General features: G+C 41.2%; 1 protein-coding gene across 1 annotated transcript; it reads left to right on the forward strand.

The window, feature by feature from the left end:
• Positions 1-6,461: 6,461 nt before the first annotated feature.
• On the forward strand, positions 6,462-11,236 carry LOC142256423 (zonadhesin-like). The gene is made up of 3 exons (XM_075328103.1): positions 6,462-6,730; positions 7,776-7,817; positions 10,780-11,236. The coding sequence occupies exons 1-3, from the start codon at positions 6,694-6,696 to the stop codon at positions 11,124-11,126; spliced, it is 426 nt and encodes a 141-aa protein (XP_075184218.1). The 5' UTR covers positions 6,462-6,693; the 3' UTR covers positions 11,127-11,236.
• The last annotated feature ends 3,680 nt before the right edge of the window (positions 11,237-14,916 follow it).

The raw sequence follows: 14,916 nt of genomic DNA on the forward strand, positions 1-14,916 counted from the left end.
CTTCCTTGTGTTATCTTATTGTAGTGGTCAGACTAGTGTCTTGCTTGGCCTTCACCAGTCAGGGTGAGTTCAAGGTCAGTGAGGTCCTATGCATGTGATTGGTGTACAGGGGTGAGGACTCTCCTAGGGATGTTAGGGAGTGCATGGATCAGCTTCAGGTCAGTGTTAGCAAGTGACCTCGCTCTTTTCACCTTAGTGCCAGGGCCTTCCGTTGTACCATTTCCCTGGTGCACCCTTTGTGTTGCATTGCTCGCCAGGGGTCCTAACCTCTCCTGGCGTGTCCCTACCCTGCTGTACCCCTTGTGTTCCATTGCTCACTGTGGGTGCTCCCTTCCCCCCTGGCGTGTACCCACTGTGTTGCATCATTCGCTGTGTGTCCTCCCTTCCCCTGGTGCGAGAATACCCTGGTGCACCCTTTGTGTTGCGTTGTTCATTGTGCGCCCTCCCCTGGCGTGTTATTACCCTGGTGCACCCTTTGTGTTGCGTCGTTCATTGTGCGCCCTCCCCTCCCCTGGCATGTTATTACCCTGGTGCACCCTTTGTGTTGCGTCGTTCATTGTGCGCCCTCCCCTCCCCTGGCATGTTATTACCCTGGTGCACCCTTTGTGTTGCGTCGTTCATTGTGCGCCCTCCCCTGGCATGTTATTACCCTGGTGCACCCTTTGTGTTGCGTCGTTCATTGTGCGCCCTCCCCTCCCCTGGCATGTTATTACCCTGGTGCACCCTTTGTGTTGCGTCGTTCATTGTGCGCCCTCCCCTCCCCTGGCATGTTATTACCCTGGTGCACCCTTTGTGTTGCGTCGTTCATTGTGCGCCCTCCCCTCCCCTGGCGTGTTATTACCCTGGTGCACCCTTTGTGTTGCGTCGTTCATTGTGCGCCCTCCCCTCCCCTGGCGTGTTATTACCCTGGTGCACCCTTTGTGTTGCGTCGTTCATTGTGCGCCCTCCCCTCCCCTGGCGTGTTATTACCCTGGTGCACCCTTTGTGTTGCGTCGTTCATTGTGCGCCCTCCCCTCCCCTGGCGTGTTATTACCCTGGTGCACCCTTTGTGTTGCATCGTTCATTGTGCGCCCTCCCCTCCCCTGGCATGTTATTACCCTGGTGCACCCTTTGTGTTGCGTTGTTCATTGTGCGCCCTCCCCTCCCCTGGCGTGTTATTACCCTGGTGTTCCCGTTGTGTTGCGTCGTTCATTGTGCGCCCTCCCCTGGCGTGTTATTACCCTGGTGTTCCCGTTGTGTTGCGTCGTTCATTGTGCGCCCTCCCCTCCCCTGGCGTGCTATTACCCTGGTGCACCCTTTGTGTTGCGTCGTTCATTGTGCACCCTCCCCTCCCCTGGCGTCTTATTACCCTGGTGTTATTACCCAGTGTGTCATTATCCTGATGTACCCGCTGTGTAGCATCGTTCATTGGGAGTCCTCCCCTCCTTCGGCGTGTTATTACCCTGGTGTACCCTTTGTGCCGCATTATTTGCTGGGGGTCCTCTCCTCCCCCGACGTGTCATTATCCTTATGTACCCGCTGTGTTGCATTGTCCGCTGGGGTCCTCTCCTCCCCTTCCCCAGCGTGTCATTACCCTGGTGTCCCCGCTGTATTGCCTCGCTCACCTCGGTTCCTTCCTTTCCCCTGCGTGTCATTACACTGGTGCACCCTTTGTGTTGTGTTGTCCCCTTGGGGGTCCTTCTCTTCCCCGGCATATCATTACTCTGGTGCACACTTTGGGTTGCATGATTCACTGGGGGTCCTCCCCTCCCCCGGCATGTCATTACCCTGGTGTAACTGCTGTGTTGCACCATTCTCGGGGTCCTCCACACTCCTGGGGTGTCATTACCCTGGTGCAAACTTTGTGCAGCATGATTCACTGGGGGTCCTCCCCTCCCCCGGCATGTCATTACCCTGGTGTAACTGCTGTGTTGCACCATTCTCGGGGTCCTCCCCTCCCCCGGCGTGTCATTACCCTGGTGTCCCCGCTGTGTTCGGCCACACACTGGGAGTTCCCTTGTTCCTGTCTTGACCTCTGTAGTCACATTGGACACACACTTGATAGATTTTGGTAAACTCTACACTTTTTAACCTCAAGGTGCGGAAGATATTCCTATTAATGTAACTCCCATATCTACCGGTCAATAAAAATGATCAGCGAGATCCTGTCAACGGGATCGATGGAGATTTCAGATCCTTTCTTCCATATTACGCTTCCTAGCTTGTTACTCCCGAAGACTTGGCAAGTGTTTACATCAACTCATCCTTGGGTGATGGACCCAGGGTTTCCTCTATATTTTCCTAAGGAAATTAATATATGTGCATAAGGAAAACTCGACACAATAAAGTCATTAATATGTGAGGACATGAAGTAAGAGGAAGAGGAGTGAGGACAAGGTAAAGCGTAATCACTGCCAAAACTCCACACCCGACATTGGGAAACTGCACATGATGAGAATATTTGGGAAGAGATCCAACTGTGCCATTAATATCCCATTTGTAAACTTTATTAATTTTATTACAGTGTCTTATTCTCATCTAAAATATATACTATGTATAGAGCCGGCTGTTCAATATACAGTATATACTATATATAGAGCTGGATGTAATGTATACAGTATATACTATATATAGAGCCAGCTGTACTGTATACATTATGTACTATATATAGAGCCAGATGTAATGTATACAGTATATACTATATATAGAGCCGGATGTACTGTTTACAGTGTATACCATAGATCCAGCTGTACTGAATACAATATATACTTTATATAGAGCTGGATGTACTGTATACAGTATATATAGAGCCGGCTGTACTGTATACAGTATATCTAATATATAAAGCTGAATGTGTGTGTGTGTGTGTGTGTGTATGTATGTATGTATGTATGTATGTGTGTGTGTGTGTATTTCCGGGATTGGCATCCGCACCGTCGCAGCTACAGCCACAACATTTTGCACACTCACACTGGACCCCGAGAGCGTCATAGGCTATATTTTAAGGGGAAATTTAAACCCTGCTCTTTACAGTTATTCACCAAAAAACCTGCCTCCATTAAAGCGAATGGAGCTTGGAGCCACAGTGCAGCCAGAACTTCAGAAGAATGCGCAGCCACGCCCTTATATGGAATGTTGGCGTGTCACAATGCAGCCAGGGAAAGAGACAGACACAGACAGGGAAAGAGGCAGACACAGACAGGGTAAGAAACAGACATAGACAGGGTAAGAGACAGACACAAAGAGACAGACACAGACAAAGAGACAGACACAGACAAAGAGACAGACACAGACAAAGGCACAGACAGGGAAAGAGAGGGAAAGAGAGAGACAGGTTAAGAGACAGACACAGACAGATAAAGAGACAGACACAGACAAAGAGACAGAGACAGACACAGGGTAACAGACAGTCAGGGAAAGAGACAGACAGAGAAAGAGAGGGAAAGACAGTCAGGGAAAGTGACAGAGATAGATAGACAGACAAGGAAAGAGATAGATAGATAGACAGACAGGGAAAGAGATTGAGACAGATGGAGAAAGAGACAGAGACAGTCAGAGACAGACAGGGAAAGAGACAGACAGACAAAGAGATAGAGAGAGACAGGGAAAGAGACAGACAGATAAAGATAGAGAGAGACAGATATATACAGAGGGGGAGACAGACAGAGAATGGGAGAGAAACAGAGAGACAGTTACTATCCCGGGCGTTAATACATTCTATTTACACATTCTATCCCCAGAATGTTAATACATTCTATTTTGTTAACAGCAGTTATTAACCCGGGCGAAGCCGGGGAGTACAGCTAGTAGTATATATAAAGCTGGATGTACTGTATACAGTTATACCATAGAGCCAGCTGTACTGTATACAATATATACTATATATAAAGCCAGCTGTACTCTATACAGTATATACTATGTAATAGAGTTGCATGTACTGTATACAGTATATACTATTTATAGAGGCGGCTGTACTGTATACAGTATATATTATATATAGAGCCGGCTGTGCTGTATACATTATATAATATATATGGAGGCAGCTGTACTGTATACAGTATATACTATATATAGAAGCGGCTGTACTGTATCCAGTATATACTATATAGTAGAGCTGGCTATACTATATGCAGTATATACTAAACAGTATAATAGAGGTGGCTGTAATGTACACAGTATATACTATACATAGAGCCGGCTGTACTGTATACAGAATATTACGGGGTCCTTCTCTGATATCACACAATCAACAGAGCAAGAGACGAGTGAGCAATCCAAAGAATATTTATTTCATGTGATCCAGAATGTCCATCAAATAATCCACCACACAAAAGGTAAAATAGTCCAGTAATGGCATAAATGTCCCAGGGATCAGTCACAATCCTCCAGCAGTCATTCTCCAGGGAAATTGGGATTTCTCACAGTCTCTCTGGGGTGCTGGCTGGAGCCCCAGCTTTTCCCTCCAAGGATCAATCCTTCTCTCTTGTCCTTCCCAGCCTGACTGACCAATTCTTCAGGTAAGCAGAGAGTTTAGGTGGATCCCAGGTCCCCCTCCTCAAGACTTAGGGACAGAAACACTACAGGGGGTGATTACTTACAGACAATACAATGTACACAAGAAATGCACAGAATGGGCAATGAACCACGCCTAAAAAACGAAACAACATGATACACAACCCCCCATATAACATCATCACACAGTATATACTATATATAGATCCAGATGTACTCTATACAGTATATACTATATAATACAGCTGGCTGTACTATATACAATATATACTATATAACAGAGGTGGCTGTACTGTTTACAGTATATACTATATATAGAGCTGGCTGTACTCTATACAGTATATACTATATAATAGAGGTGGCTGTACTGTTTACAATATATACTATATATAGAGCTGGCTGTACTATATACAGTATATACTATATAATAGAGGTGGCTGTACTGTTTACAGTATATACTATATATAGAGCTGGCTGTACTCTATACAGTATATACTATATAATAGAGGTGGCTGTACTGTTTACAGTATATACTATATATAGAGCTGGCTGTACTCTATACAGTATATACTGTATAATAGAGGTGGCTGTACTGTTTACAGTATATACTATATATAGAGCTGGCTGTACTATATACAATATATACTATATAATAGAGGTGGCTGTACTGTTTACAGTATATACTATATATAGAGCTGGCTGTACTATATACAATATATACTATATAATAGAGGTGGCTGTACTGTTTACAGTATATACTATATATAGAGCTGGCTGTACTCTATACAGTATATACTATATAATAGAGGTGGCTGTACTGTTTACAGTATATACTATATATAGAGCTGGCTGTACTCTATACAGTATATACTATATAATAGAGGTGGCTGTACTGTTTACAGTATATACTATATATAGAGCTGGCTGTACTATATACAATATATACTATATAATAGAGGTGGCTGTACTGTTTACAGTATATACTATATATAGAGCTGGCTGTACTATATACATTATATACTATATAAAATAGGTGGCTGTACTGTATACAGTATATACTATATATAGAGCTGGCTGTACTATATACATTATATATTATATAATAGAGGTGGCTGTACTGTATACAGTATATACTATATATAGAGCTGCCTGTACTGCATACACTATATACTATATAACAATTCTGACTGTACTCTATATAGTATATACATACTATATATAACTAACCTACAGGGATGCCTACATTCTGTGAGGAGTGGGGGCTCATTATAAGGACCCCCAGATTTATTCTTTCTGCCTGGAATGCTCCTATAATACCTAGGATCCACTTATTGCTTTTGTATTATTGATTGATAGTGTAGAAATATATACTGTAATGAGTATATAAATGTATACACGTATCATCGGCGGCAGATACAGTATATTTAAAGTAGACGTTATTAAACCTCTTGTTAGTAATAATCAATGATCTCTCTTCTTGACTTTTTGGACCACTCAGGACATTCCTCAGGATCGCGGTCAGAAGACACTGCCTATGCATCACATTCACAGCAGGTTACAACAGCCAGAGGGGCTCTACTAAGGACTAAATACTCTGGTCATTAAGGGGTGAATAATCCTGAGGCTGCAGAAGTCAGTAAAAGTGTATATACATTAGGTTATAAATATGAGAGCAGTCACATAGCCAGAAGAAGCAGTGCACATTATTCCAGCAGCCATACTGCCCTCCTGTTGGCAGACATAGTGCTCATATAATACGCATGTTATTATTTAAATATAGGAGTAACATTTTCCCCGGAGCTTCCATCTGTTTCTATTTTCTACTGTTGTGAAATTGTCACATATCCCGGAGCAGTGTCACTATTACAATAGATCTCATTGTCCTGGGTGTTACATAATATCACCGGTGGCATCATATACCTGGAAATACCGGATAGTAAACCGTGCAATCTGCCCACACCCCCGGCCTGTGATATATAGGCGATCCCTCCACCGGGCACAGGTCAGTACCACACCTGGCAGATCCCAGGTACCAGCGCCACCTCCACTACAACTCCTCATCCACACCAGTAATGGCCGCACATCAGCTCATCCCATAGATTCACAGCAGATCTACATTCACTCCCTGCAAGCAGAGGTCTTAAGAAGGCAGAAATTTCTAATTGCATTGTTTTTTAACAAGAAGAAACTCCATAGGGGAAGATGTCGCCCATCGCTGCGCTGCTGCTCTCATTGCTGGGTGAGCCTTTACTACACCTCTTTATTTCTCCTCTTTTTTCTCATTTTTTTTCTCCTCTTATTTCTCCTTTTTTCCTCCTCTTATTTCCTCTCTTTTTTCCCTCCTCTTATTTCCTCTCTTTTTTCCCTCCTCTTATTTCCCCTCTTTTTTCTTTTCTTAGTTCTCCTCTTATTTCTCCACTTTTTTTCTCTTTTATTTCTCCTCTTTTTCTCGTTTTTTTCTTGTTTTTTTTTTCTCGTTTTTTTTTCTCATTTTTTTCTCCTCTTATTTCTCCTTTTTTCCTCCTCTTATTTACCCTCTTTTTTCCCTCCTCTTATTTCCCCTCTTTTTTACCTCCTCTTATTTCCCCTCTTTTTTTCCCTCCTCTTATTTCCCCTCTTTTTTCTTTTCTTATTTCTCGTTTTTTTCTTGTTTTTTTTCTCCTCTTATTTCTCTTGTTATGTTTCCTCTTATTTCTCCTCATATTTCTCCTTTCCCCCCCTCCTCTTATTTATCCTCTTTTTTCTTTTCATATTTCTCCTCTTTTTTCTCCTCCTTTTTTCTCTTTTTTTCCCCTCTTTATTTTCCCTCTTATTTTCCCTCTTTTTTCCCCTCTTTTTCCCCCCCCTTTCCCCCCTTTTTCCCCTCTTTTTCTCCTCTTATATTGCGTCTTATTTTGCTTCTTATTTTTTCCCTTTTTTTCTCTTTTATTCCTCCTCTTATTTCTTCTTTTTTTCCCCTCTTATTTTCCCCTCTTTTTTTTCCTCTTATTTTGCTTCTTATTTCTTCCCTTTTTTTTCTCCTCTTATTTTGCCTCTTCTTTTCTCTTCTTATTTTCCTTTTTTCTGCTTATGGAGTTTTTCTGTTTTTATTTACAGAAATTGTTTTACAAAAATGTTACTTTATGATTTTTTATGACATATTTTACGTCATTATTTCCATTCCTCGTCCCTCCGGTATCAAGAGAAATCTTATATTCACTTTGGATGTGAACAGAGTAGATTGTATTATGTGATGTGTAAGACGCCCGGACGTCGTCTGATTGTTGCTGCTTTGTGTCTTGCAGGAGCGGCCTTCATCCTGATCAGTGCGCAAGATCTACAGAAAAGTGAGTATAATCTATTATTAAGCTCCAACACTTTTATAAATGGTCGGGAACGATTTTCTGTTACCTTTATATTTATTGCTATTTTTGCTGCCGCGGCCGCTGTGACTGAATTCACCCCAGTAAACAGCCATCTCCCTCATGCCTTGTCATCGATTACTGGAAAATATATTACAGGGTGTGGAAACTTTTGCAACCAATGTTCATATTGCACCTATGCATCTATAAAAAAAAAAATAAAGAAGCCACTATGCGACTCTTCCCAATACGCAATGGTTGGGGCTATGACTCTTTTCCCAGTATCCCATGGTCAGAGCTATGTGGTATGATGCGGTAATGATGCGACTTTTTGCCAGGAGTTGTAGATTGGGTGCAGAAATATGGTGTAAAAATTTCAGCACCAAATCTGCATCTCTTGGCAAAAAACCCTTCAGTTTTCTGCCTGGAGATGAAGGTCTGTGAACTCAGTGAGAGCTCATTCAGGTCCCCTGGGGTCAGGTTACCTGTGGTCACAGGTGGAGGTCCATGGAAACCTTCAGCTGTGACCACAACTAACCTGGGTGAGGTCACCGTTGATTGCTGGAGTTCAGTCTCTGCCTGAAGTTACAGCGTGCTGTCATGTTCAATGGCCATGCGCTGTGGCTTCAGGTGTAGCAGAGCTGGAATCGTCATGGGACCTCATGTGGATTACACTGGACCTGTTTTTTTTGGGGGGTTAATAAAGTGGTTAAAAAGGGTGTTTTTTTGTAATTTATTTCAAATAAAGGATTTTTTCTTTCACTTACAGATTAGTGATGGGGGGGTCTCATAGACACATCCCATTACTAATCTAGGGCTTAGTGGCAGCTGTGGGCTGTTATTAGCCCCTTATTATCCCAATTACCATCGCACCAGGGCAATCGGGATGAGCCAGGTAAAGTGCTGGGACTGTCGCATCTAATGGATGCGGCAATCCTGGGTGGCTGCAGGCTGCTATTTTTAGCCTGGGGGGGGGGGCAATAAGTATGGGTCTCCCCAGTCTGAGAATACCAGCCCCCAGCTGTCCGATTTTTCTTGGCTTGGTGTCAAAATTGGGGGATTGCACACTGTTATTTTAAAATTATTTAACTAATTATAAAAAAAAAACACCGCGTGCAGCTCCTCTTATTTTGATGCACAGCCAAGATAAGCTCACAGCTGGGGGCTGCAGGCTGTAGCCATAGGCTTTATCTGTACTGGTATCGATAGATGGGGGACCCTATGCCAATTTTATTTATTCATTTTATACCACAATAAACCCCCAGACTGGGTCAGTAATTCCAACCAATTACAGATGCAGTCTGGGGGTGGGGTCTGACTGCAGCCAATCAGAGACCCTGTTGGGCAGGAAAGCAGTGAATATGGATGTGGGATAATCAGCGGAAGTACAGCCCGGAAGCACAGCCCGGAAGCACAGCTGCAGGAGCAGTTACAGCCGCGCCGGAGACTCGGTAACTCTGTACTGCTCTATTTTCTTTCTTTTACAGCCCCCTACACCATTTTACAGTACAATAAAAGTTTGGCTTCCCACTGAATTCAATGGGCTTGGTATGTTTGCCGAAGTGTTTGGAGAACACCGGGAGGTTTGGTGAAGATCGGCAAACCAAACTTTCAAAGTTTAGCTCATCTCTAATAGTCACTATATTTTACTCTTACTCACTGAGTCACTACATGATCACTGAGCCACTATATCGATCTTACTAAGCCAACTCTTAAAGAAGAGTTCAGTCGCTATAGCTCAATTACTGATCCAAAGTGAACTATATAACTACTGAGCCAAAATATATATAACGAGCGAATAATTATATAACCACTGAGTCTATATATAACCAGAGAATCAATGCATAACCACTGAGCCCGTATATAACCATTTAATCATGATATAACCACTAAGTCCTTATAGTAACAAACATTCATTATATAAGACAATATGTATAACTAAGACAATATATATAACCAGTGAATAATTATATAACCACTGAGTCCTTATATAACCAGAGAATCAATGCGTAACCACTGAGCCTCTATATAACCATATAATTATTATATTACCACTAAGTACTTATATTAACAAACATTCATTATATAATCACCGTGACACTAGATTATATATATATACATATATATATATATATATATATATATAAAACCAGTGAATAATTATATAACCACTGAGTCCTTATATAACCAGAGAATCAATGCGTAACCACTGAGCCTCTATATAAGCATATAATCATTATATAAGTACTAAGTCCTTATAGTAACAAACATTCATTATATAACCACTGAGGCAATATATATCTAACCAGTGGATAATTATATAACCACTGAGTCCTTATATAAGCAGTAAATCAATGCATAACCACTGAGCCCCCAACTGAATAATTATATAACCACTGAGTCCCTATATCAAAAAGATTCATTATATACTGTAGCTACCATGCCATTTTATTTTACTCACTGAATACCTTTGTAACACAAAGCAATTTAATAACCATTAAGTTACCATAAAATCACTGAACCACTAAGTCTTAATCACTGAGTCACTTCCTTACTATAAAGCCAGGCTGAAACAAAAATTCATTGAGCCACTCTGCCTTTCTCATTGAGCCCTAACTAAAAAACAAAATCACTGAGACACTTGATGTTACTCACTAAGCCACAAATTATTTACTGGGTCACTACATCATAATCACTGAGTCACTATATCAATCTCAGTAAGCCAATTAGTAAATACTGAGCCACTATGTGAATTATCACTAATCCAATATATCTTACTTACCGATCCCTATTGATCTCCTATATAATCACTGAGCACCGATGGAACCATGCATCACTATATAGAGAATGGCACTTTTTTGCTCACTGAGCCACTGTGTTTTTATCTTTAATTATATAAAGTGTTCTTTTCATTCATCCCGCTTTCCACATTATTCTAATTTTGCAGCCGTGAACTGTGGACCCTATAAAGAATATAAAGCGTGTGGGAGCTCCTGCCCCCCAAACTGCTCCCACCCCAATGGTGCCGCTTGTGACCAGGACTGTAAGCCCGGCTGCTTCTGTATGGAGGGCTACGTGGAGCTGGAGGGGTCTTGTATAGAGAAGACGAAATGTGAGGCCTGCACCGGGAACAGGACGTACAAGACATGCGGCAGCCCCTGCCCCAGCACCTGCAACCTTAAGGCGAAGTGCCCCTTTATGTGTACAGAGGGCTGCTTCTGTAAGGACGACTACATATTCCTGGATGATAAGTCCGACTGTGTCCTTCACGAGGATTGTCCTCCCAGTTTTTAAATCCTCGGAGTCTATGTCAGTGCCCGGATTTCCAACCCCCCAATTGTGGACAGATTTTACCTATCTATAAAAAGATATTAAAATTCACATTAAAAAGATATTAAAATTCACATTAAGTTTTTATTCTTTTTCTATGATAAGTGATCAAACGCAAGGGAAGACAAAGGGTTAATGCCAGTCATTACTAGGAATCCTCCTGATCATTTGTAGCAAAGAACACAATATTGGAAAACAGAATGAAACATTTAGCATCACAACATATACTTACAGCACTGTAGTGAGATAAAACACTTACTAGAGAGCTCCAACATGGAAGACATGATACAGCAGTACTGAGCAATGTAGCTGTGAATCCAGCACTGTAGTGAGATAAAACACTTACTAGAGAGCTACAACATGGAAGACATTATACAGCAGTACTGAGCAATGTAGCTGTGAATCCAGCACTGTAGTGAGATAAAACACTTACTAGAGAGCTACAACATGGAAGACATGATACAGCAGTACTGAGCAATGTAGCTGTGAATCCAGCACTGTAGTGAGATAAAACACTTACTAGAGAGCTACAACATCGAAGACATTATACAGCAGTACTGAGCAATATAGCTGTGAATCCAGCACTGTAGTGAGAAAAAACACTTACTAGAGAGCTACAACATTGAAGACATGGTACAGCAGTACTGAACAATGTAGCTGTGAATCCAGCACTGTAGTGAGATAAAACACTTACTAGAGAGCTACAACATCGAAGACATTATACAGCAGTACTGAGCAATATAGCTGTGAATCCAGCACTGTAGTGAGATAAAACACTTACTAGAGAGCTACAACATTGAAGACATGATACAGCAGTACTGAACAATGTAGCTGTGAATCCAGCACTGTAGTGAGATAAAACACTTACTAGAGAGCTACAACATGGAAGACATTATACAGCAGTACTGAACAATGTAGCTGTGAATCCAGCACTGTAGTGAGATAAAACACTTACTAAAGAGCTACAACATGGAAGACATTATACAGCAGTACTGAACAATGTTGCTGTGAATCCAGCACTGTAGTGAGATAAAACACTTACTGGAAAGCTACAGTATTGAATACATTATACAGCAGTACTGAACAAAATACCTGTGAATCCAGTACTGGGGTGAGATAAAACACTTACTAGAAAGCTACAACATTGAAGACGCTATACAGCAGTACTGAGCAATATAGTGAGAGAAAACATTTACTAGAAAACTATAACATGGAAGACATTAAACATCAGTACTGAGCAATGTAGCTGTAAATCCAGCATTGTAGTGATATGAAACACTTACTAGAAAGCTACAACATTGAACACGCTATACAGCAGTACTGAGCAATGTAGCTGTTAATCTAGCCCTGTAGTGAGATAAAACACTTACTAGATAGCTACAGTATTGAAGACAGTATACAGCAGTACTGAGCAATGCAGCTGTGAATCCAGCTAGCCCTGTAGTGAGATAAAACACTTACTAGAAAGCTACAACATTGAAGATGCTAAACACCAAAAATCAGCCTTAGAAAGATCATGAATATTGTGGGAATAATATCATAAAGTGGACTCTTATCATAAGAGAAAGTCCCACCACCCACTATTCATAGAGATTAAATGGATAAACTGATCCATAGAAGCATGAAAACCAAATCACAAAAAGGATCAGGAAACAAAAGTATATAAATAATAAATCTTTATTGAGAAAAATATATACATTAAAAAGAGATGGGTGTAATGACAGAGAAGGTGCACTAGATGGCATACCAAACCAGCAGAAAGTAATGCATGTGCTTGATTGTTTGAAAGCCCATGTAACAAACCTCATAAATAGAAGGTAAATCACAGAAAAGTATGTCAAGATATGACAGGATATAGACCATGTGCATCAGCAACATAAGGTGCATAAATGAGGTAAGGAAGTCATGGCTAACGAAAATGTGACATTTACTTACAAGCTGGAATGGCGCCAAGTCCCATCCGACGCGCGTTTCAGCAATAGCCTTCATAAAAGAATTCATAACACAATTACTAGAAAACTATAACATTGAAGACATTACACATCAGTACTGAGCAATGTAGCTGTAAATCCAGCATTGTAGTGAGATAAAACACTTACTAGAAAGCTACAACATTGAAGACGCTATACAGCAGTACTGAACAATGCAGCTGTGAATCCAGCCCTGTAGTAAGATAAAACACATACTGGAAAGCTACAGTATTGAAGACGTTGTACAGCAGTACTGAACAATGTAGCTGTTAATCCAGCCCTGATGTTAGATAAATAACTTACAAGAAAACTACAGTATTGAGGACATTAGACAGTAGTACTGAGCAATGTAGCTGTGAATTTAGCCCTGTAGTGAGATAAAACACTTACTTGAAAGCTACAACATTGAAGACATTATACAGTAGTACTGAGCAGTGTAGCTGTGAATCCAGCATTGTAGTGAGATAAAACACTTGTTAGAAAGCTACAGCATTAAAGGTATTATTCAGCAATACTAAGCAATGTAGCTGTGATTACAGCTCTGGATTAAAATTAACTCTTGCTAGAAAGCAGAAGCAGAGAGTACATTATACAGCAGTAATGATATGTATCCTGGAATGCGGTGAAATAATATATATGTAATAAAAAACAGCACCATGGAGGACATCATATAAAAGTACTGAGCAGTGCAGCTGTGTATCCAGCTCTAGGATGAGGTAAAAGACTTGTTACAAAGCTCAGCTCAACATTTCAATGTCTCCATCTGTCCATCTGTCTATTGTCCTCACTACTGTTCCCTTAACAGGAAGGCTGTAATTTTCTGCTACAGAATATCATTTTAGGACACTTGTTTGTTTATCTTCCCTATATATATATATATATATATATATATATATATATACAGTCAGGGCCAGAAATATTTGGACAGTAACACAAGTTTTGTTATTTTAGCTGTTTAGAAAAACATGTTCAGAAATACAATTCTATATATAATATGGGCTGAAAGTGCACACTCCCAGCTGCAATATGAGAGTTTTCACATCCAAATCGGAGAAAGGGTTTAGGAATCATAGCTCTGTAATGCATAGCCTCCTCTTTTTCAAGGGACCAAAAGTAATTGGACAAGGGACTCTAAGGGCTGCAATTAACTCTGAAGGTGTCTCCCTCATTAACCTGTAATCAATGAAGTAGTTAAAAGGTCTGGGGTTGATTACAGGTGTGTGGTTTTGCATTTGGAAGCTGTTGCTGTGACCAGACAACATGCGGTCTAAGGAACTCTCAATTGAGGTGAAGCAGAACATCCTGAGGCTGAAAAAAAAGAAAAAATCCATCAGAGAGATAGCAGACATGCTTGGAGTAGCAAAATCAACAGTCGGGTACATTCTGAGAAAAAAGGAATTGACTGGTGAGCTTGGGAACTGAAAAAGGCCTGGGCGTCCACGGATGACAACAGTGGTGGATGATCGCCGCATACTTTCTTTGGTGAAGAAGAACCCGTTCACAACATCAACTGAAGTCCAGAACACTCTCAGTGAAGTAGGTGTATCTGTCTCTAAGTCACCAGTAAAGAGAAGACTCCATGAAAGTAAATACAAAGGGTTCACATCTAGATGCAAACCATTCATCAATTCCAAAAATAGACAGGCCAGAGTTACATTTGCTGAAAAACCCCTCATGAAGCCAGCTCAGTTCTGGAAAAGTATTCTATGGACAGATGAGACCAAGATCAACCTGTACCAGAATGATGGGAAGAAAAAAGTGTGGAGAAGAAAGGGAACGGCACA

Source organism: Anomaloglossus baeobatrachus, chromosome 11 (assembly GCF_048569485.1).
Source record: "Anomaloglossus baeobatrachus isolate aAnoBae1 chromosome 11, aAnoBae1.hap1, whole genome shotgun sequence".
Taxonomy (NCBI): Eukaryota; Metazoa; Chordata; class Amphibia; order Anura; family Aromobatidae; genus Anomaloglossus; species Anomaloglossus baeobatrachus.